The following is a 26,212-nucleotide window of genomic DNA, read 5'->3' as shown; positions in this document are numbered from 1 at the left end:
TTTTATTGATGGTTTTGATAGTTTGGTTAACATGTAGGTCACATTTGAGATTATTGTCTATGATGACACCTAATAGTTTTGTAGATGGGTCAGGGGAGATTATTGTGCCATCATTTAATTTTATGGTAAAGGTGAAAGCAGTAGACCTACGTGTTGGTGAAAATAACAGCATTTTAGTTTATGGGGATTTAGGATCAGACGATGTTCAGAAAGCCAGTTTTCTATTGTATTAAAGGTGGTCTGGGTAGCTGACCATAACTCTACTGGAGATGTGGCTGAGCAAGTCAGAGTAGAGTCATCAGCATATTGGATACAGCTGACTTTTGGAATGACAGTATAAAGGTCATTAATGAAGATGGAGAACAGCAAGGGCCCTAGTATAGAGCCTTGTGGTACTTTGAGGGTGTTAGGTAGAAGGTTAGAGAGTTTGTTCTGCCAGAGGACAGCCTGCTGTCAACCATTCAGGTAGGATTGAAACCATTGGAGGGCTCCAGTATCTAGACAGAATGTTTGCAGGGTGTGGATTAAAAGTTGATGATCGACCATATCGAATGCCTTGGAAAGATCCAAAAAGAGGGCTGAAGATATATAATTATTGTTGCGATTATGGTTTATGGTGTTAGTAAAGGATAGGAGGGCTGACGTAGTGCTGTGATGAGGATGGAAGCCATGCTGAGTGTCTGCCATAAGGCAATTTTGGATTAGGTGGTGCATGAGTTGTCTATGAATACATTTTTCCATAATCTTTGCAAGTGGAGAGAGTATAGCTATTGGCCTATAATTGGAGAATTCAGTAGAGCTGCCTCCTTTGTGAAGTGGGATTACATAGGATATTTTCCAGATGGTGGGAATTTTAGCTTCTACTATGGTTCGATTGATTAGTATCGAGACGGGGTAAGCAATAGCATCAGCTGATTTTTGTAGGTACTCGGCAGGGAGTTGATCAGCAGAAAGTGTAGTGGGTTTTAATTTTTTGATCAAGGTACGGATAAGTGAAGTGGCGACTGGTTGGAAGCTGAACGCAAGTAGGTTTCTAGGGGTGCTACTTTCAGGACCAGGGGAGCTAGGAGGTAGTTGGCAAGCTAGGGCTTGAATTGTCTCAGTAAAGAATTGGTTAAAACTATCAGAAACATCTTCAGGGGTTTTATCAATAGTAGCAGCAGAGATTGGGGTTGAAGTTTGTCCAGGATGTAGTAGATTATTTAAACCTGCCCAAAACTTCTGAGGGTTATTTTGATTTACTGTTTGTAAATTACAGTAGTATTGTTTTTTTGTCTTGTAAAATTGATTTTTTGGTTTCGTTCCTGGATTGCCTGTATTTAATGTGATCTTGGGGGTCTTTAGAAGAATGCCATAAAGCCCATGCTTTGTTTCTAAGGGTAATTTTGAGTTTAGACTCTATAGAAAGCCATGGTGCAGTTTTTGCCTTGGTTCTCTTTGAACGAACAGGTGCATGCAAATCAAGGATCTCAAGGAATTTGTTGTTAAAGTATGCTACTGCTTCCTCTAAGGGGAGGTGTTTTAGAATACACCAATTACATGAGTTTAGTTCTTGTTGGAATTTGGCAGGGTCAAAGTTTTTATTGTTTCTAACCTTTCTGAGTAAGGGTTGTTGGGAATTAATGGTTTTGTGCTTAATTACATATGTGAGAAGGTGATCGCTTAGGCCATTAGGGAGGGTACCAGAGGTGTACAGTACGGGGTGACTGTTTATGAGTACCCAGTCAAGTATACTTTCTTTTTGGTTGGGTTTACCTATCCTGGTAGGGGTGGATATGATTTGTGTAAATGCATGCAGGTTAATATGGGTGGTTGGGGATTCTAAGGAACAGGTGCCCCAGTCTAAGTTAAAGTCTCCAAGTAGTAGGGTTTCTTGGGGGTAGTGACATGATAACCAGTGCAGGATATCTTCAAATGTAGATATATTGTTACCGGGGGGAAATGTACATACAGATGATATTAATGCATTTATTTTTATTAAGTTGCAATTTGGTGGCAAGAATCTCAGAGTTATTAATCTGAGGAGGTTGTATTACTTCTATGGTGACATTCAACTCAGATTTATAGAGTACTACATACTTTTTTGAGGGAGCATCCTAATAAACCAAGATTTAACTTTGAATGTCAAAGAAAAGTTTGGGATAATGGTGGAATAGGATTCCCTGATATTCATTTGTATGCTACCTCAACAACTTTAAATGTTATGGCATTGTAGATAAATGTATCTTATGATTTGAAATAGAAACAAATACATCAAGAAATATTATTATTAAATAATAAATATATCAGAACCAGTCATAAACAAATAGTGCCCAATAGTTGTATATGGTTATTAAAAGATTTTTGCATAAATGGAATTACACCCCTATTTAAATAGCATAATTTCCTCATTCCAAAAGTTCACATATTATAACCATTGTATTAAAGACTTAATATTTTCTGTTTCCAATTTCAAATACAATCATCTGCTTAGAAATTCGTAATCTCAACAAAGTGCTAGTACTGAAACAACAAAGTAACAACTTATTGGCATCAGTTCTTAAATGGTACTCATACATACATATAAATAAATTATATATATATATATATATATATATATATATATATATATATATATATTTTTTTTTATTATTTATATATTTGTATGTATATGGGTCTACTTTACATTACCGACACAACACTTCACCGACACACAAAACACTGACCCCAAATAGCCGAAACCACACAACACCGACAACTCACAAAACCGAACACAATTACACCGACACAAACAACGGAAACTACACATCCCACACAATCACATATCCACTAACCCTAACCTAAACCCTAACCCTAAGTTCCGACACTACCGCACAGTTACCCTACCCGCACCCTAACCCTAACTCACTTAACCCACCCCTACACCTAAAGACTGTCACTATCGCACACTTAACCTACCTGCACCCTAACCCTAACTCACTTAACCCACCCCAAAACAAAAAGCCCGTCACTATCGCACACTCACCCTACCCGCACTCTAAACCTAACTCACTTAACCCATCCCTAAACTACAGTCCGTCACTATCACACACTTACCTTACCCGAACCCTACCTCTGACACTACCACACACTCACCTTTCCCACACCCTAACCCAAAATCCCACAATATCGCACACTTACCTGACCGCTCCTAACTCCGTCACTATCACACTCTTACCGAGTCGCGCTCACACGTTACCCTTGTCGGTCTTTCGGCTGTCGGCAAATCACCTTTTCAGTCAACTTACCTGTCGGTCGTTTCGTCTCGGTCTTCCGCGTGTCGGTGAAGTGTCGTTTTGGTAAAGTAAAGTGGACCCATATATATATATATATATATATATATATATATATATATATATGTGTGTGTGTGTGTGTGTGTGTGTGTAAGATAATTAACCTAGATAAGAAATTGTTCACCAAATTATTGGAATTCTTAATAAACATCAAAAATAATACAATGAAAAATAAATCATATCTGTCACAAATTTATAAAATTCTTAAGTTAGATTTCACATATGGATGGATTTCACATATTTACACAAATCCTATTGGAACTATTCTTCAAAAATTATTAATGAAGACTTCACTGAAGAATACAAGAAAGCAATATTAAAATCTACAGATAAAAAACACATTTTAATTATATTGGAAAATGTTCACTTGGAAATTCTTACACGGAGCTTTTGTGACTCCTAACATATTACAATTATGTATAAATCAAATAGAATTAAATGCTGGAGATGTGATTCTGCAATAATAGCTGACTGAACACATATGGTATATGAATGTGAAGTCAGGTACCTTTTTGGAAAGAAATTAAAAACTTATTTCAACGTCTATGGTCAGATAGATGTAATACTTCCAAATCTTTAGTTTTATTGAATGCTCAAATTCTTGAGATATTACAAAAACCCAAGTGCCTCTTCTTTGGCCTGTTCTTGCTATAGCTAGAAAAGCTGAAAAGCACTGAAGGGCCTGACACCCAGACCACTGATTCTCCCCAGCCCTGTCTAAGAAATCACCAGTATGGGTGCATGGAAGGTGCCCTTTGGAAGCATTCTGGCTGTTATTTAATAGCCAGGATTTACCCATATAGCTTAGCTTAATGCAGCCATGACCTAATGATCCATATACTCAAGAAGTGTGTGGTAATTGCCCCTGGCCATTTCTTTAAAAAGGGAGAACCAATACTGCCTGGGCCAAAGAAACATTTTTCTGCAAGGGAATAAAATAAGCATGGATACACTTGTCTGTTATAAAAGGTGGCCAACAGATCTACTTGAGGTGTTTCCCAAAACTGGACCAATACCTGAAAGCCCCTTTAAATTCAAATGTCATTTATGAGGCTCTGTCCAGGCCCTGTTCATTTTACCTGCCACTATGTTTTGCTCTGACATAATATACTAATCTTGGAAGATTAAAGAATGATGGAGAGCTAACTAACAAGCAATTATAGCCAGCCTGTATAGAAAGCACAAACTTGTGCCCCCCAGCTTACAGATGTACCACACCAGTGTGGTGGTATTTGTATTCATCAGTAGAGATCCAGGATACTGTAGATGATGAGGAGATTAAAAGGAATGGATGATAACTCACATGTCTTTCAAAATTATACTCTTTAGACTGTGTGAAGATCCCTACAGGTCTTGCATCTTTATCCTTATAGGAACTGTCCTCCTGCTCTCTAGGAAATTCTGAGGTGTCTGTAGTTACAGATTGACTTGGGGGTTGTGGAGAAAAGGTAAGACACTAATTGCTTGTATTTGTAGTTTCCACCTATGCAATCCCATTTATACAAAGCTCAGATAAGTATCTGAAAATCCAAAGGTTGCAAGTGTTGGGTTCCATGTATTTTTGTATACTATATAATCTTTCTCATGCAGAAATTAGCAAGAAAAATCATGAGAAACAAAGATGACATGAGCTCCAGAATCCTGAGAAATTCACTGGCTGAAGTCTGAGACTGAATGAAAATTGATCAGTAAAGTTTCCAGATAAAACTCCACTTTCTCCTGCATCAAAAACTTTTGCTGAGATGTGTCTATAAGTCACCCTAGAAAGACAATCTGTTTTGAAGAAGTCAAAGATGATTTCAGAATGTTTATCTGAAATCTCAGATTGGTCAGAAGAGTTGAAATCCAGGTTAAGAACTCTTGACATCTGGAAGAAAGATGCAAAAAATAAACATATCATCGAAATAAGGAAGACAAACAATAGAGTGCCATTCAGTCTGCTATAAATTATAGCCAGAGCTGGACACTTTTTAAATATGCTTGAAGCAGCAGTTAATCCTGAAGGTAATGCAGAAAACCATCATGTTAACCAAACTCAGAAATTCAAAGATGTGTTAGATCCCATATTACCACATAGTGTTCCTGGTGAATAAGAGATAACAGACTCTGAGGGGTCAACAACATTAATGCTGGAACTTTCACAAACTGAAATAGGATGGAAAGATTTATTACTGGTCTCTGAAAAGGCTCTTTCTTTGGTACAAGAAGCATTCTGGAATAGAAGCATTTGCCGTTTGAATAAAATGACATTGGTTCTATGTCTTCTAAAGTGAGCAAAGTTGAAGAACCTGAGGGAAACAAATCTGATTGTAGAGGGGTGGGAGTCCCCTGAAAGGAGGTTTTTGTATCCAGTGCTAATTGTATCCACTGTGAACCATGTTTAACTCCTATGAGTCTGTCACAATCTGCTGCCAAAGGAGAATAAACAGAGCCAGTTGTTGGAACAGGTTTTGAGAGACTGATGTAGGAGGGAAGAGGAAATGAAGGAAGTATGCTAGCATAGCCATCTTTAAGTTGTGTACTGCCATTTATTGGAAAGTTACCTGCTTGGTATTGTTCCCCTCCTACCATCTCTAGTTGTTTTTTCAGCATGAAAGAGGATCTGGGAGATAGGAAAGGGGATCCTGACAAATCTTTGAAACTCCTTAAATAATGTCCCTCTTTCATAAAAATTTTTGTGGACTTGAGTAACAGATGAGCCAAATAAAGCTGTTGTTTCTAAAGCAGAAGTGAAACATTTAGACTTTATTTCAACAGCAAACTCATGATTTTGCACTCAGGCATACTTCCTCAAATGGTGGCCGAAGATCAGGCCCTAGTTAAAGTATCTGCACACTCATACATATCTTTAAAGCATGTTTAGATACTACGGACATATCATAATCAATAAGACTGAGAAAGGAAATAATTTCCACATACAAAACTAGTATTTAAGAATTGTATTTGCCAAAGTAAAAGAGTAAAACCAAATTCAAATAGCAAATTTGCCCCAAAACCTTCTCATCTATATCCACAGGGGAGGGTTTGTTTGATACTATTAGCCTATCTGCTTATATGGGCAATAAAGATTGAGAAACAGGGTTGATACAGGCAGCATCATTTATGTCTTCCAAGGCTGGCACTAGAGAAGAAATTGGTGCAGAATGAGGCATATCATCAAACTTCCAGTGGGAACATCCATTACTTCCCCCCAAAGTACCTTATTCATCTTGACAAGAATTTGAGAAAACAAATTACTTCAGCAAGTAGGTTGTAAGGACTAATTTTCCTCAGCATCAGACTAACGGGCTCAAGAATCTATAGGAGACAAAGCCTTGCTTCTGTCTACTTTACACTTATGTGACCTGTATTCCTTAGGGATATTTTGACTTACCTGCTTTAAATGGTGCTGATGGCTGTGTACCAGGATTGACTGTCTAGCATTTCCTAACTAAGGTAAGAAAATCATCTTTACTTATAGATACTATGTCTTCAGGTGAACAATGTTTGATCTTTTGTTTTTTCTTATCAAGTATCTTCAGTGATGGACTAGGAGAGGAATCTTTGCCCCTTCAAGATGTCTCTTGCCCTGGACATATCCAGAAGCATACCCCAGTGAAACTCCATGTCCCAGGAAAGATGTTTCTTTTATGCCAATTTCAGCATGGAGGTGTTTAGGTGAAATAGCAGTGGAGTTTTTAACCAGATTGTTTAATGAAATATTGGAAAGTGAGAGGATGCTTGAGGAATGGAGAAAAAGTGTTTTGATACTGATTTTTAAGAATAAGGGTGATGTGCAGAGCTGTAGTAACTACAGAGGGATTAAATTGATCAGTCACAGCATGAAGTTATGGGAAAGAGTAGTGGAAGCAAGGTTAAGAAGGGACGTGATGATTAGTGATCAGCAGTATGGTTTCATGCCAGGAAAGAGCACTACAGATGTGATCTTTGCTCTGAGAGTGTTGATGGAGAAGTACAGAGAATGTTGGAAGGAGTTGCATTGTGTTTTTGTAGACTTAGAGAAAGCATATGACAGGGTGTCTAGAGAGGAGTTGTGGTATTGTATGAGGAAGTCAGGAGTGTCAGAGAAGTGTGTAAGAGTGGTACAGTATATGTATGAGGGTAGTGTGACAGCGGTGAGGTCTGCGGTGGGAGTGATGGATGCATTTAAGGTGGAGGTGGGGTTACATCAAGGATCAGGTCTGAGCCCTTTCTTATTTGCAATGGTGATGGACAGGTTGACAGACGAGATCAGACAGGGGTCCCTGTGGACTATGATGTTTGCAGATGACGTTGTGATCTGTAGTGAGAATAGGGAACAGGTGGAGGAGAACCTGGAGAGATGGAGATATGCTCTAGAGAAAAGAGGAATGAAGGTCAGCAGGACTAAGACAGAATATATGTGTGTGAATGAGAGGGAGGATAGAGGAATGGTGAGGATGCAAGGAGTAGAGGTGGCGAAGTTGGATGAGTTTAAATACTTGAGGTCAATAGTTTAGAGTAATAGTGAGTGTGGAAGAGAGGTGAAGAAGAGAGTACAGGCAAGATGGAGTGGGTGGAGAAGTGTGTCAGGAGTGATTTGTGACAGATGAGTAAATGTAAGAGTGAAAGGGAAGGTCTACAAGAGGGTAGTGAGACCAGCTATGTTATATGGGTTGGAGACAGTGGCATTGACAAAAAGGCAGGAGTTTGAGCTGGATGTGGCAGAATTAAAGATGTTAAGATTTGCACTGGGTGCGACAAGGGTGGACAGGATTAGGAATAAGTATATTAGAGGGTCAGCCCAGGTTGGAAGGTTTGGAGACAAAGCCAGAGAGGCACGATTACATTGGTTTGGACATGTGCTGAGGAGGGATACTGAGTATATCGGGAAAAAGATGCTAAGGATGAAGCTACCAGGTAACAGAAAAAGAAGTAGGCCTAAGATAAGGTTTATGGATGTGGTGAGAGAGGACATGCAGGTGGTTGGTGTGACAGAGCAAGATGCAGAGGACAGGAAGAAATGGAAACAGGAGATCTGCTGTGGCGACCCCTAATGGGAACAGCCAAAAGAAGATGATGATGATAACAGATGAAGAGGATGTGGCTGACCCCCAGTTCATGGTGGTCAAAAGACTATACCAAAAGAAATCAGAGAGCTAAATGAGTGGTTTGAGAAGCAAATGGCTACTGCAGGTTCACCTACCATTGGCTGAGGTGCAGACTGAGCAATCTTCATTAACATTATTTTCTTTCTAGTATCTGTGGAACTCGAACCAGCAAGACCAAGATTAATCATGCATGCTTTGACCAAATTCTATTGTTGGAATGAGTAGGCTGGAAGGTAAGTTGTCAAAAATCTACACAAGCAGCACACTTCACATTCAGACAAATTCCTTAAAAGACAGTAATGCACAAGCAGTACACTACATTCTGTCAGAAGCTCCTTAAACATAAAATTGGTCTGTCAGAAATGTGTGTGTGTGTGTGTGTGTGTGTGTGTGTGTGTGTGTGTATATATGTGTGTATTATATATATATATATATATATATATATATATATATATATATATATATATATATGGGTTCCTATCAGTTCACCGACAGTTCAGAACAGCGACACTCACATCTTCGACACCACATCATCGACAGTTCATAACATCGATGATTCAGGTAAGCGATCTTCCCCCTTACAGGACCCATGGTAGCACTCGTTTCTCTGTTACGAAGGTAAGGACAACGCTGTCAGGGTAAATTGTAAAGAATCACGTAAACCTTACGCGTTGCAACAGAGAAACGAGTGCTACCATGGGTCCTGTAAGGGGGAAGATCGCTTACCTGAATCGTCGATGTTATGAACTGTCGATGATGTGGTGTCGAAGATGTGAGTGTCGCTGTTCTGAACTGTCGGTGAACTGATAGGAACCCATATATATATATATATATATAGAGAGAGAGAGAGAGAGATTTGTATCTATACATATATATATATATATATATATATATATATATATATATATATATATATATAGATAGATAGATAGATTTGTATCTATCTATATATATATTTATATATATATATATATATATATATATAAAATCTCTCTCTCTCTCTCTCTCGATATATATATATATATATATATATATATATATATCTATATATATATATATATATATATATATATATATATATATATATATATATATATATAGCCATGGTGATGCAGCAGTTAGCTTTGTCACCTCACAGCAAGAGGTTCTCCAGTTCGATTCCTGGCTGTTGTGCCTTCTGTGTGGAGTCCGCATGTCATCCCTGAGGTCACGTAGCTTTCCTCTGGGTTCTCCGGTTTCCTTCCACACTCCAAAGACATGCAGTAGGTGGATTGGACACTCTACATTGGCCATATGTGAGAGTGTGTGCATGAGTGAGTAGTACGAATGAATTACTGCAGCAGGGCTAGCCACCTGGTGGAGGAAACCTTGGCTTGAGATGATTGTCACTGCAATAGTAACACCCTGACCCCATGTGCAAAATGGGAAAAGGGGTCGAGGATGGATGGATATATATACATATATATATATATATATATATATATATATATATATATATATATATATATATAGATATAGATATATATAGATATATATATATATATATATATATAACACATTAAAATAAATATTTTCTATGCAGAAGGATCCCATTTATCTGCCTGAAAGTTGCTGAAAGGCTAGCTGCAATCTTTCGAAGTCTTTGAGCTGCTTCATCACAATGTTGCAAGAAAGTGTTGAATATTTTCGACTCTGCTGATATTTTCCTCCCCAGGGGCACCCAGTCAGCAGGCAGAGTGGAAGTGTAATGTGTCTTTGGAAAGGCATAGCTCATGTAGTCTTACGGCTAATGCAGTAGGAGAAATGATGAATATACTATTGCATCCCTTTTTACACGACTCCTGCTATGATGAACAAGTTAGGTTGTAGACAGGAAACAAACTGCTTTAGATTTGGAGCAGAGGTGGTGCACAATACTTTCATGTGATGGACATTGAAAAACAACCAAGTGAAAAGTGTTAAGGATTAATAAAGCAAGAAATTTTTTTATGAGAAGGAGCTGACACTAAAATAAGATGTGCAGGGTGATGAGAAACATTATAGGGGTGGGCAGTTGATTAAACTGAAAGATAATTATAGACTATGTAACATGCAACAGATGGCAAGCTAGAAAACAATTAGAGCAAGGAAATGTAGAAATACTGCAGAAGTTGAAAGTATGGGTAGGGAATATAATAAAACCAGGGAAGGAGCTGTCAGATAAAGGAATGACAGATGCATGGAGAAGAGTAGATGAAGGGGATTTGAAGGGCAAGAAGTTACTGATTCATGTAAAGCTGGTAGTAGCTAGAGACAAACATAGCTGACTTACCATATTATTAAAAGAAAAGGGAAGAATATCAGAAACTTATCACACTACATATACTTATTGTAATGGTTATTGTTGCCGTAACAATGAAAATAAATAAAAAAAAGACACATTAGGTACTTACTGTTTGCAATCATAAGTATGCTTCTTTTGCTGTAGAGAGTACATTTTTAAGGTTTGCAAACTGTAGTTGTGTAAGCAATTTTACATAATATCTTTTTTCAATAAGTAACTATAAATACTGAGCATTTTCATTTCACAGTAGTAAAATACAAGTTTTACTTACCATAGTAACTTGCCCAAAATATGTCCTGCAATGAATAAATAAATCAGTTAATAAACAAGTAAGTAAATAATAAACAAACACATTAGCATATTTATTTACAATACCACAAAGACATATTTATTTACTGAGAGTGAAGCCGATTGATATCTAGTTGCAAGCTGGAAAATCAGCACTATTTTAATTTGAGCTTTACATGGAGTCTACTTCAAAATGAAGTAAGGGTCAGTTTAATCTTGTTTCCTCTGGCTTCTTGAGCTATTATGTCTTGCTTTACAAAATACACACACTGGAAAACTGGGAAGCCATAAGCATGCATAAATCCAAAAAGGACATATTTGAAATAAAATGTAGAGAGGCTACTGCAGGGCTCATCTGGAATACTGATGGGTACTATAGCAGTAAATGCTATATAATAATCACAATACAAAGATTGGAGATCATTGACACATTAAGTAATGAAGTAGTGAGCAACTGCTGTATAACATGTCATAAGGGGCTATTTAGAGAAAATGTAAGGAGCCTGGTCATTCTGTTACCAGTATTATATATAAGTTACATTCAGCAAGTATAAAGGTAAAATCTGCAGCAAAACAAACATACATACATACACACACACCACACACACACACACACACACACCCCACGTGTGTGTGTGTGTGTGTGTGTGTGTGTGTGTGTGTGTGTGTGTGTGTGTAAATCAATGGATGCATGAACTCAGAAAAAGGTAGATGGAAGCCCAAATATAAAATCCAGAGGAGAGTCTCACACCAACAAGTTCACAGCAAAATGTTTTATTGGACAGGGCATTATTCACATAAATCTTCAAACATGACCAAATCAGTAGCCTTGAACAAGCAATAATGATCTGAAGCTAGAAAATGTATTTTTACTTTTGACTCAGCATAGTAAAAACTATGCTTGACAGTTTTGCATCTTCATTCTGTGAAAGGTTATTAGGAGCATCAAATGGTTCCCATAGGGCTAAGCGTTTATATTGTTATGCACAATCCTTCATTTTAAGTAAGTGGCCTTTAGTGCATCATTAATTATTCTGTTTTATGAGGACAGTCTGACTGAACTAAATATCTGTGTAACAACTGTTTTAGCCAGGCCCTATATTTTTCAAATGATGCTTATTTTCAGAATCCTTATTAATAGTTAAAAAAAAAAACTATAGATGACTTGGATGGGGAGTTTAGAGTAAAGAAAGAGAGAAAGCTGAAGACAGATGCAGGTGATTATAATAAAGTAGCAGCTTTTGCAAAAAAAAAAAAAAAAGAAATGTTTGTGCAGTGGGATGGAATGATATCTAAATGCACAAGCAGAGTGGGACTGGCCCTGTTCTAAGAAATGGTGAATCCATCCCAGACATTTCTTCTAATATGGATACTGATACTGAAGTGCATTCAGTGGAGTCTTCACTTATGAATAAAAGGGAAATTATTGTTAATTCATCTACTGGCCCTTTAAGTTTAAGAAGGAAAGCAGGAAACATTGTGGTTAGAGAAAAAATGTTAATGCTGAAGGACTTGCTGAAATAATGACTGGAAATGTTAATTCTGATTTGATCATTTGTCTAATAATGTAATTACTGAAGATGTCAAATCATTACTGAATAAAGGATTATTATTCAGGTTGCTTAGGATCCAAAAGTGTTTTGTAGGCTGCTTAATTTAAGTACTGAAATTCAATTATTGAACCTAATTTACTGAATATAACTGCAATATCATCTAGCTTTTTGACTTGTAACAGAAGCTACTTGTGTACTGTTTATATGGTGACCCTGCAGAAAACTACTAGTGTTATATTAACATTTTGCCTGATATTTCTGCTACTGTAAAGCTGCTGTAATGTTTTTCTGAACCATTTCGACCTAAAATGAGTTTGGAATGATGCCAATAAGTTACCATCTCTAGCTAATGCTTGTATGGGAAGATATGAATACTTTACATCTATAACGGAGCTATATGATGCTGAAATACCATTGAACTACATATAAAGAAATATAATCACTGTCTAACACATTATCTAACTACTGCTAGGCATTTCTGATGAACTATTCTGTAACTGGGACTACACTGGTGTGTTTTAAATATTCCTTAATGTACCAGTTGATAAAAGAAAGCTAAATACTGTTTTTATTTCACTATTGCATGACTAACTTAAGTCTCTGTATTTATTACCCAGTATTTTCTGCTCTGCTTAATACTGTCCACTCCCCATTTGCACAGATTCTACTCACTTCACTCTAATGTCTGTATATCTGCTCCCTTTTACAGTGTTTAAATATATGTGCTGCATTTTTTACTGTAAATACAACTCTACTGCTTTGCCTTTCCCTCTGGACTGTACTCTGCAATCTAAAGCTGCTGTGCTCTACTACCTGCCCCATCATCTTCCACCAAAGAGTTGCGCTAGTTATTAAAATCTGTGGGTGTTTTTTATATTACAGTATCTTACTTTTGTTCTGAGTAGTGCACACAGACGCTAAGGACTGCCATAGACCCCCCTTTGTTTTCTTCAGAACTGACTTAAAATTAACAGCATCCCTTAATTAACAGTCGAACCTGACCTTCCTCCTGATTTACTGTTAGCTACTCCCCATAAAAGTTGCTGTGCTGTTGCCAGTCACAGTTAAATATAATCACACTTTAACCAGTACCTTACCTACTCTAGTTCACTGTTTCAGTTCTTTGTGGAGTTCCCTACCTTGTGGAGTTGATTCAGCCTGCTCTGTTCACTTCCCACCCCGCCCCCTTATCCCACACACCCTGCCTATAACCCAATGTATTCATAACCAAAATCAACTGACTTCCCTCTCACCTCCCAACCGGCCAATCACATTATCCTCCAACCACTCCCCTCTCTCTTTCCTTTCACTACTTGCTTGATAATTTGTTCTGTGGTGCTCTGCCACATCACCCTATCCTTTCTTCCTCCATTAACTCCAAAACTAGATAACTTAACTTAACCATATACTACCACCATCTCCTTCAACTCTTACCATGCTTGCACATTCTGTTTTCTTAGCACTTCTCCTCTCCCTAAGCTACCATCTAACTTCCTACCACTGCACTATCACTAACCACAATCACCTAAACTCTCCCATGCTAACCTGTTCAAACACTGATCACTATAATCGCATATATATTTCACCTACCATCTTCAAGCACACCCCCTCTGAGCTCACCAAGCACACCTACAAAGAATCTAATTATAAAAAAACTACCTAATTTACTCATACACCATATGATTGCCAGTTAGCTATACATGCTGACAACTGCTACTACCTGACATCCACCCTAACCCAGGACCCTCCACTACTATACCCACTGCTACAAACCTACATGGACCTAATATCCCTTGCAAGCAAAAATCCTCTGACCTCAAAATACTTACTATAAACATCTACAGCATCATGAATAAAATTGAAGAGCTGCATATAACCCTGACATTGTACTCCTAACAGAGACCTGGCTCAAGCCCCACGTCAAAGATACCACAATAGGCCTACCTGGTTACAACATCCTTAGATGTGATCAAATAGCTAAAAGAGGTGGGGGTGTTGCCCTACTTTACAGGCACAACCTTATTCTCCAACAAATACATAAAGATATCCCCACTTCTGGCCATGCAGAAACCCTATTTGCAAATATAAAATTAAACCAGCAGAAACAACTCAACATTATAGGTGTCTACGTACCACCAGGCAACAAAATTGCCACTCAAGAGTCCACTTTACTTTGGACTTCTAATGCTCTCCCTCAGGAGACACTTATCCTGAGGGACTTCAATACTGATTGGGCCTCTATCACAGCATCCCCCCACTAAGTACCACTTAAACCTATTTAACTTCAACTTCACACAGCTTATCCAAACCCCCATCCGTATAGACAAATCAAACAATAAGGAATCCATATTAGACTGGATCCTAACCAACAAGCCTTCATCTGCCAATATATCTGGTATGTTACCCAACTCTCTCAGTGATCACCTACCCACGTTCATACTAAGACAGCACAAAATACTCATAAAAAGCCCCATCCTACTTTCTATCCATACTTCCAAATATTTCCTAAAAGACCAATTCATCAACACCTTAAAAAAAATAAACTGGTAATTTCTTAAAACTCTACCATTAGATGAAGCCATGGAGTACTTTAATACTACCTTCTTAGGTATCCTTAATCTTATCGCCCCACAATGCATAATTTGTACTAAAACCAACCCAGCCCCCTGAATGTCAAAGGTCATAAGATCCCTGCTCAAACAATGAGACATAGCTTGGGCAACCTGGCGTAACAACAAAACAAGTACAAATCGACAATGCTTCCTAGAGCTCAGAAACAAAGCAAAAAAAAAATACGTAATGACAAAAAAAGTTATTATATCCAGGTACAAAAAACTCACTACAACAATCCACAAATATTGTGGTCTGCAATCAGTCACATTCTCCAACCAGGCAAAATCACCTCTCCAACCCCTAACACTGAAGGTGATAACAATGATATTGCCACCCAGTTTAATGACTATTTCACCTTCTCCATCCAAAAGTTATTCAAATATTTCCCCACTACTACTACTACAAATACCCCCAAAATACAAAAACTGTCACCGTAAGATGAACTGCCAATTCTCTCTTAAACCAGTTCCAACTGAACGAATTCCTAAACTCCTTGCCAGATTGAAACCCACCACTCTCGCTGCTGATAAACTCCCTGCTGATTACCTCAGGATTTCTGCCTCTGCCATTGCCTACCCTATTTCTATACTCATTAATAGATCCATAGCTGAACACATTGTCCTCTCTCTCTGGAAAATTTCTTATGTCGTCCCCCTACACAAAGGTGCTTCCTCGACAAAACTTAGTAATTATCGCCCCATAACTATGCTATCTCCCCTATCAAAAATCTTTGAAAAATGTGTACACACCCAACTACTGAATCATCTTCTTTAATATAACCTGCTAGCAAATTCCCAACATGGATTATGGCCAAACCATTGTACCACCTCTGCCCTTATATCCTTTACTGACCATGTCAACCAACAAAGAAATCTTGGTAACTTAGTATCTATTGTCTTCCTAGATCTGTCAAAGGCATTTGACACGGTATCCCACTGCAAATTACTATCGACTCTCTCTGAGCTCAGTCTGGATAATTCCTCTCTACTGTGGTTTAAAAATTATCTGTCCCTCTGGCAACAAGCTGTTAAATGGCATAACTCTCTCTCCCCTCTCCTCCCAGTTGGACAAGGTGTTCTGCAAGGATCCATTCTTGGTCCTTTACTATTTTCCACCTTTACCAATAACCTCACCTCGCCTACCCAACAAACTACTATAGTACAGTATGCTGATGACACCACCATTATTTGCTCAGCCCCCTCTCTACAATTACTCCAAGATAGAACTCAGGAAGTCTTCACTACTATAGAAACATGGCTAAATTCCTCCCAACTCATACTAAACCCATCTAAGACCCAACTCATGATCTTCCACTCATCCAAACCTTCCACCCCTACCTTGCCATTCTCAGTAACATCCTCTAACAATACCCTTATCACACCAGTAACTCAAGCCAATCTATTAGGCATAACTATTGACAAAAACCTAAAATTCGATAAACATATAGCACTAACAATTGCCAAAGTTCATAAAAAAATAGGTTCACTCTACCACTGCAAGAGTTCCTCATACAGGAATCCCAAATCACTATCTCTCATGCCCATCTACTCTCCACCTTACTATATGCTTCCCCAGTTCTAAGTAACCTAAACAAATCTGACTTTCTGAAACTATCTACCTGCTACAATAAAATCTAAAAATTTGCAACTAATGCTAAGTTTCCTTCTCAGCACTGCCTCTCCCTAAGACAATTAGGATGGTAAGAACTCCCTAACCTACTAAAATAAATTCAACTTCTACTAACCCATCAACTGCTATACCAACCAAATAAAATACCTGGCATCTCTGGTCTGCTCACCTTCCATAATACTGCGCATCAACTAAGATCTTCCAATACCGCCCTACTGACTGTTACCAATTGCTTACATAGCTCAGGCCAATCTTTTTATTCCTATGCAGTTGCTAAGACCTGGAACTCTCTACCCCCTGACATTAGATGTCTAAATAGTAAACATATTTTCAAATCCCTACTAAATGATCTCCTATTCAAAACTTCGATATGTTCCTGTACAGAACCAGACTAATGTCACCTCTTCCTGACTTTCAACATGTCTAGATCACAAGTGTACTGTGCGGTTTCACTTAGTGCATAGTTCTGTGAACCAGGTGTTTAGGCCACCTTTATTGTTATGATTTCTAGTTTATGACCCTGTTTGTCTATGGAAACTTCTTTTTGAATTCATGTTCAAGCAATTCTATATTTGTTGCATAATATCTTGTTTAATTGTTTCTCAATATTCTGGCCACTGTATTCTGCATCAATTGTAAAACTCTGATTTTTTTACTCCTTTTATATGTTCTATGCACTTTGTACAAAATAGCTATGTTTATATATTTTTTGTATTATTTTTATTATTCTTTATAATTTTTTTACTATTTATTTGGAGCTTTTCTCCCTGGGCTTCCACTGAAAACGGTCACCTTGTGTCCAATCAGACTAACCCAGAAAACAAATGGAAAATAAAATAAATAAATAAATGCATAAATAAAGTACTGGTATAACAACCAACAGAGTATATTCAAAAAGTATTTATATAATTTGAGTCTGAGTTGAAGACATTAAGATCTTTAAGTAAACAGAATGATTTGAAAATCAATCATGCTGATAAAGGAGGTGGTGTGGTTTAGTGGCAGAAGTGAAGCATGAGAAAAAGGTGTATGAAAGTTATCAGATGCAAATGCGTACCATTTTTTTTTAGAGCCTGCAAAAGTGTTTAAAAAGAGATGTTTGAGTAATAGATGCATTACAAGGAGTATTATTAACCTAGGAACATTCCAGATTCCAGATTATTTATTTTTACCCAATGTAACAACAATATTTTACCAACAACTGTTAGTCCAACTGTCTCTGATGGAATTGCATTGTTGGAACCTTGAGCTGAATTTTTGCCAGATATTTAAAACACCTTTATTATACCATGATCCCCCCAAAACGTGCACGCTGATTGGCCAGCGTGCCCGTTGTAAATCGAGTTATACTAATGGAAAAAGGTCCGGTCGCCCGGACTTTTTTCCATTAGTATAACTCGTTTTTTTTAAACACTGTCTCGCTATGTTAAATGGGTTTAACATGGCGAGACAGCTAAAATAAGCAAGGGAGATCTCCGTTGCTTATTTTAAACTGTCTCATGTTAAACCCATTTAACATAGCGAGGCAGTGTTTAAAAAAAAAGCAACGGAGAAAGCAAGATCTCCGTTGCTTTTTTTAGTGTCTCGCTATGTTAAATGAGTTTAACATAGCGAGACAGTTTTAAAATAAGCAACGGAGATGTCCGTTGCTTATTTTAAAACTGTCTCGCTATGTTAAACTCATTTAACATAGCGAGACACTAAAAAGCAACGGAGATCTTGCTTTCTCCGTTGCTTTTGCCCAACTCTGATGTACTGCGCAGGCGCCAGTACATCAGAACTGCCGGATGCCAAGACATCTGCGGAAGGGCAGTAAACAGGCATTATACTATGCCATTATTTAAGAAAAGTAACAGTTTCTTTTCTTAAATAATGTCGTATATAATAGCAATAACCACTTCTGGGTGTGGGTAATGCTAAATTTACCACGGTTGGCTTTGTTTGGTCCTCGGGCTTCGCCCTCGGGACCAAACCACGCCAACCGTGGGTAAATTTAGCATTACCCACACCCAGGCGTGGGTTATTGCTATAATCATACATTCCTGCAAGGGTCAAAGGTACTGCTAATTTCTTATGAGAGAATAATAGGATAAAACTTTCTAATGTGTCTCAAGTGTATTTGATAAATCTTTATATACCAGTATCCATAGCAATAAAGGGATTGAAGTAGCAGAAAATGTTTATCTTCTGGTCTTTACTCTGATGAATTCCATGATTTTTTGTTCGGATTAGTTAAATAGGTACTTACAAAATTTTTTTTTTTATTTATTTATGTATTTATTTTAAGGATAACTGTTTTTTGCACACAAATGGACAGCAATGGGTGTAAGCTTTGTACCTATTTATGCTTGGTTCTCCTGCATTATGTAGCACATACGTTTTAACTTGCAAATGTTATATATACATGTTTATGTATTTTATAATCAGATGTTATCTGTAAAGGTAGCATCTGGTTCTGTGCTTTATTTATTTATATTAAATACTAGACCACTTCCACAGGAGACTTCGGATAGGAAGAAAAACTCCTGTGCAGCATTTAGTAGAACAGACAACATAATTTTACAATTCTAAATTCTGGTAGACAATAAAATAATACACAAATAACTATACACACACACACACACACACACACACACACACATATATATATATATATATATATATATATATATATATATATATATATATATATATATATATATATATATATATCTAAGTCATAGTTCAATAACTTGTCTTCTCAGATCTATCATTTAAGTAGAAAATCAGAGCATAATCAATATTATAGGCAATAAAGATAAATACAATTGTCACGGTCCCCTTCAATAAACACATCACACCAAATGACATTTGGCGACCTTTATTAAATTTCATAACATAGCTTTGTTCACCAATTCATTAATTAGAACTCTTCATAATATAATTGCTTCTAAACACAGCATAACATCCTTGTAATGTTAATCAGGGCAGCGTACCTACTCCCCCTGCCCCAGCAAGGAGCATCCATACCTCTGCTCGCTTACTTTACTTATGAAGCACCATCCTTATAATGCTAATCAGGGCAGTGTACTTACTCACCCTGCCCAACAAACAGGGACAATACCTCTGCTTGCTTACTTTACTTATGAAACAGCGTCCCAACTCACTTCATTCACCATTCATTAAGTTACCTTCCAACAAATATGCAGCATCCTTACCTCAGCTTGCTTATCTATTCAGCAAGCTTCCTTCAACTACTCATTTTCCTTTCCACAGATCCTTGAAATGAACATCCAGACACCAGAGAGGGAACAGAAGAGGGCAAGCCTATCCCTCTTCTCTGCCTACCCCAAATGATAAATGGCCCTAAACCCAATAACCCACCACAAGTTCACGCCAAAATATGCTTGCTTTACCCAGCTACACTAGATTAAACCCCTTAAGCCGCTCCCCATCCCTATCTCATTTCCTCCCAACCATCCCTGCCTCCACTTAACCCTATCACCTCCCTAACCCACTTAGCTCCCCATAATAACAACCTAACCCCCCATGAAGATGTCCTGGAATAACTTGGTTTGTTGCCGAACTTCATTTGTTCCGGCCCCCGTTCAATAAACACATCACACCAAATGACATTTGATGACCTTTATTAAATTTCATAACATAGCTTTGTTCACCAATTCATTAATTAGAACTATTCATAATATAATTGCTTTTAAACACAGCATAACATCCTTGGAATGTTAATCAGTGCAGCGTACCTACTCCCCCTGCCCCAGTAAGCAGCGTCCATACCCCTGCTCGCTTACTTTACTTATGAAGCACCATCCTTATAATGCTAATCAGGGCAGTGTACCTACTCACCCTGCCCAATAAGCAGGGTCCATACCTCTGCTCACTTACTTTACTTATGAAGCAACATCCCATCTCACTTCATACACCATTCATTAAGTTACCTTCCACCAAACAAGCAGCATCCTTACCTCAGCTTGCATATCTATTCAGCAAGTTTCCTCCAACTACTCATTTTCCTTTCCACAGATCCTTGAAATGAACATCCAGACACCAGAGGAGGAGCAGAAGAGGGCAAGCCTATCCCTTTTCTCCACCAACCAGCCTGACCAGGCTGCCCCCCCCCCCTTCTACCCAAAATTGTTCAACTCACCACTTCACATAAAGGGATAGGGTCAAGCCAAACATCATTCGGTGTACCCATCATCTATAAAGCTCCTTAGGATCCCTTCATAAACCCACCTTGCCATACCATCAGTGAAACACACCCTAATGAAACTAAAGTAGAATTACCGTGACCCCACTGTACCACCAGAACATCCATTCCAACAGAATACATACCCTTTTAACCTGCTTCCTTCAAAGCTGAAATCATGGCTCAACCTGAATGGACTCACAACCTATAACCACAACAAAACCACAGATTATAACCTCTTGAACTCAGTTCGACACCCAGTCAAAACAACTAGCATTAAGTCTCACACCCAGGACCCTGACAACTGTAGCATATCACCTTAGCCCACTAACTACCCAGTTCTGGATGTGCAATAACTTAATTACCGTAGAGAATAGTCTAACTCTAAAACTTTAAATGTCTTAACTTTAGATGGCAGAAAACCAGCACCCCTTGACCTGGTTCCTGAAAGCTCGCCTATGCTCAGCAATGAAGTACTCGTTCCTGTGCTCTTGAATGTTGTGACTCAACTTCTCCTATGGAATCCCCCCAATCGTCTATAAAATATAAACAGCTTTGTGATTTTTCTCTAAACTTTGTAACACTTTATACTTAACAGATGGAATGGACATCAATTCAATTAAAATCTGTGAGGATGGCAGCCTGACACTGCTGATTTTCACAACACTGACTTATTTTAGTAGCACAAGGGATATTTCATCAATTAAACTATTGTTCAATAAGATTCCATGAGCCTATATTAGCTTTCAACTTTCTATGTATGCAGTACTACCTCTTAAGTATGTAAGACTTTGACCATAATAGTTTCCATTCAAAATGCTTAGAAGATTGTACATATAACTTGAACTGAATATATGTGCTCTCAAGGCAAGATAACAACACATTTATATCTATAGTGAAATTTATGAGGCTTCTCTGAAGTTAAAAAGGAACTATTCCTTGCAATAAGGTGCAGTTCAGTTGTGTGTTTAGCATGACACTTGACCTTCCCTTATATCACATAACATGCTGAAAGGTGATTAAACCCATTAGCACAACCCAGACCCCATCTTTCTGCTTGTGCAATAGTGTAGCCAAGCAGCAAATATGAGTGGTGACAAAATGTTCTTTATTGTGCAATGCACCACAATGTGCATACATATTGCATCCCAGTTGAGATGCTGAGAAAAGCATTCAGAGCACCTTTCTGTTTTTAATACACATCAGTTTGTCTGCTTATCTTATTTGTTGGTAGGCTGCAGAAACTAGAATACGTGATTCAATACTCTTGTTTCTGGGAAAGTTTCAGCAGTAAAACCAAACAAATGGGGATATAGTAAAACTATATAGGTAGAAGATTGCTTAATACACCATGTTAGCATAATACAGCACCTTGACAGTAAAATGTATGTTAGGAGACCATGGACAGACAAGTTGCTGAGAACATCACTTGTGTACTTTCAAATCAATTTAATGACTTTTTAGACCAGCTTTAAAAGTAACTGAGCAGTTGATTCAATCGCTGGCTGTTTAGGTTCAATCAAGATATTAACTCCTTGAGAAACACTGGCTAGTCACTCTGTTTGCAGTTTCATGTTTGTGGTGCCTTGTATCATTAAAGCCTACAACAAAAGAAAGGCAAATAGTGCTTTTTTTTTTTTTTTTTTGTAAGGAATCTGGCATATGTACTGACACAATTAAACAGCTTAAATATGGAACAATAAATAACCGAACCAGTAAGGCAAAACCTACCTTGTTTGTTCAGTTACAAATATTTTTTCCCATTTAAATTTTCCTTTCACTCTGCAAGCTAGACATTTGCTTCATTGCATGCCAGACGTTAGGAATCACAGTCATACCGACTCACTCAAAGCCCGGGAAAACCAACCACAGCCTCAACAAAGCAAAAGAGGACCATGTGCCCTAAGACTGAACTGAAAGTGCCCGCTGCATCAATGGAAATGCCCCTAAAGGTACAAGGTGAACTGGACCCTCCGCATCCTCCCCTTTTTTGAAAAAAGGCAATGAAAGACCCTCAACCAGTCACCTCCGGAAGCTCTGGCATGATACTTATCAGTAAACCACACATATGCATGGTGCACCTGATGACAATTTTAACACCAAACCCCCGAAATGCCCTTTGTGGCTTAAACACCTCCAGCTCACCACTAACCGAAGGAACATGCAGCCCACAGAGCAGGGGGAACACACCCACTGTACGCTCCAAACCCCAGGCAAACCAAGATAGCCAAGGCAGTCAAGCCACTGAGCAACCTTGCCAACAGCCTCACCCACCGACACAGACCCCCACTCTCCAATAGAGTCAAAACCGAAAGCAAGGCATGGACCATGCTCCACAATGAACATAACTCGGACGACATGAGGAAGGCCCACGAAACAGTGAGCCAACTTCAAAACCAACCAAAAACAGCCACCAAGAAAAAGCTTGCAACCGCAAACCACCGACACCAACCAAAGTTGATGCCCATGAACATTCTGCCCGACAATGCAGGCCAAACACATTGCAAAGCCCAACCCCATAACTGGCCCGCAACACCCTCCCTCAAAGTTTACTTCACTATTTTTTTTTTTTTTTTTTTTTTTGTTATGGATTAGCTGCCGATGCTACAGTCGCATGAGCGGCAGCAACCCACCAGGCAGATCTCACTGATAACTCCACAAGCATGCGAAAAGGGCCTGACCAGCCAAACACCACCATAGGGGAATGTCTCGTGGTGCAAAACAACGAAATGCACCACTCAACTGAAGATCACCCCAGCAACCATCCAAAGGCAGCTCACGACCACAAATGAAAACGCAGACAACTACTGCAACCCAAAAACCCACAGCGCACCTCCGAGCCTTGAATGATGGACAAAGCCGAACACCATAGCAGCAAATTACTCACTTACTTCACACAACAGGCAAATAAGAACTGAGACAATCAAACCTTGTATACAGCACACAGCCTTCACCCTCTGTGCTAACTGCCAGTAGTTATAAATACTGCACCGATCCAAAGATGAGTGTCACAACAGGCAGCATAAAAGACTAAGATGCATAATCAGAGAGTATAGTTGTGTAAGTAAACTTATCATAGCAGCAAATGTTTGAATAAATCACGGTTGCAGTAGTCTAAGCTATATGGATTATGTCTTATCAATGATTTGACAGCCAACCAGATTCCAAATTTAAGGAAATCTTCCATGTGTCCTAACCACCAGCAGATTTGTACAATCTCAGTGAGTAGGGCAAAAGACCATTAGCATTTTCTTCCCTCAGAGTATGGGCAACTAAAGCCCTGCCAGCTAGGTAAGTGCTAGGAAAAAGGGAAGGGAAGAAAACACACCCTGGCATAACAAAACACCACAAAAAGAGTGAGAGACTGACAAAGGGATGCTACTGCAACAATAATCGACTTAAACAGCACTGTTATGTATGGCAAGCTTATGGGCAATCTTATACCTGCGCACCTCACTGGCTGGCATACCTCTCAACTGTACAGATTTTCTCAGAATGTCCATATTTTTTGCCTCATATTTTTAATCTGTTTTTCATAAACTTGTGGTTTTCTGGCAAATTAGTGAAAAATCATTAAAGATTGATGTTATAAATAATGACAGACATTTGACTTTCAGACTTCATGCTAAGAAAATTCATGCTAATGTAAGACCTGTTATTCAATCAACTTTCTAAGTCTGTAAAAGCAATATTTAAAAACTGTCCCTATTTTTGGGCCTTTGTCCCACTTTTATTTATGACCTTGTCCAAATTTCTTGCTCCAAGAGGTTGAGAGGTATGCTGTCCAGTTCATGCAGATATAGGCATGCTGTGGGCGTGAATTGCATTTTCTTCAATGTAGTGCAATCTCAGAGTTGTTATATTTCATTTGTATGTGAGTGGGGGGCAGGGGGGCTTGTCCCCCTTGCAAAAATGTAAAATAAATGCATTGCTTGGGTGGTGGTTTTGTGGTGGGTGGAATTAAGGTGGCCCTTGCTACTACACACCCAGTCAGGTATGCATGTACAGCATTGCCAGCTGATGTCCATAATTGTATTAAGTTTTCATTAGATCATTGCTGCAGTCACCTAAGCTATATGGGTTAAATACCAGAGGTAAGAAAAAAAAAAGGAAGAAGATGGGTCAAAATTCAGGAGCGCCTGGAAAATGGCCCTAGCAAAACTTGTTCTGGACTTGCAAAAAGAATTTAATTTGCAGTCCTTTATAAATGTGTGCACAGATGGCCAAGCTGCTATACTTCCAGAATCCAGCACTTTTTCAAAAAGTCACAGAAGAAATGAAAGCCCTGGTAACATTCTCTCTGACCTTGCTTGGAAATGACTTGTTATAGTGAAAATAACAAAAAGAAAACAATAGCATGAGACAAACATGAAGACATTTTTTTGTCATAATGATTGTCCCTTCTTCCTTTGTTCATAGGAAATAATTGATTACCGCCCCTGAAGATTTTTATACCATTCGATGGAACATCTTGGTTGCCTGTGGACATCCACTGTGTGTAAAATTCTTTCTTTCTTAATTTTTCATTCTGGAAAGATAACAGAGCAATGAATGGTTTGAGTCAGAGTAAACTCTGAAACCATTTTAGGCATAAACAAAGGATTTGATCTCAAAGTTACCCGGTCTTTGTAAAAGATGAGATAAGGCTAACTCGTGATTAGAGCTTTTTAACAATGTTCTACAATATAAGACAGGTTTAAAAGGAAGAATAAGAAGTTTTTCCTGTACAAAATTAAGATCTCACAAAGGAACCACTCCTCTCTTCCATGTAGATGGATGAGTAAACCTCTCCCAAAAACTGTTTGACTTGGGACTGGTAGAAAGGTGGGATCTATGGCCAGACAAACAAAGATGGCCAAAAGGTGAAACTGTACAGAAGAGTAAGAAAGACCAGAAGATAGTAACTCACCAAAATATTGTAGAACTAGAGGTGTCTGGACCCAAAAGGGATCTTGTTTTTTACTTTGGCACCAACTAGAAAATCTTTTCCATTTAGCAATATATGATTTTTTAGTAGCAGAATTCTTAGCATTCTATATTACCTCCTGCACACTCTCAGAAAGCAGTTACCTAAAGGGTATAATGATTATATTATCCAGGCAGTGAAATTAATAAAAACATAAATTGAATGTTGTAGTATATTGAACAACCCCTGTTATGTGTGATTAAATCCATCCTGTGAGGACGTTTGTGGAAATACCCTTGGACATTTTCAAAATAAAGAAGAACCTCTTCTGCCT

General features: G+C 38.3%; 1 protein-coding gene across 1 annotated transcript in view; it reads right to left on the bottom strand.

The window, feature by feature from the left end:
• The window catches only part of LOC122802849 (vitamin K-dependent protein Z-like), a 342,162-nt gene that overhangs the window by 258,018 nt on the left and 57,932 nt on the right, over positions 1 to 26,212 (bottom strand). The window contains exon 3 of the mRNA XM_044072639.1: positions 10,975 to 10,999. Coding sequence (XP_043928574.1) covers positions 10,975 to 10,999 — 25 coding nt within the window. The remainder of the gene's footprint in view (positions 1 to 10,974; positions 11,000 to 26,212) is intronic.

The sequence above is a fragment of the Protopterus annectens genome, chromosome 5.part0 (assembly GCF_019279795.1).
Source record: "Protopterus annectens isolate FY-2018-M chromosome 5.part0, PAN1.0, whole genome shotgun sequence".
NCBI classification, from domain to species: Eukaryota; Metazoa; Chordata; order Ceratodontiformes; family Protopteridae; genus Protopterus; species Protopterus annectens.
This window is presented reverse-complemented; position numbering and strand designations above follow the sequence as displayed.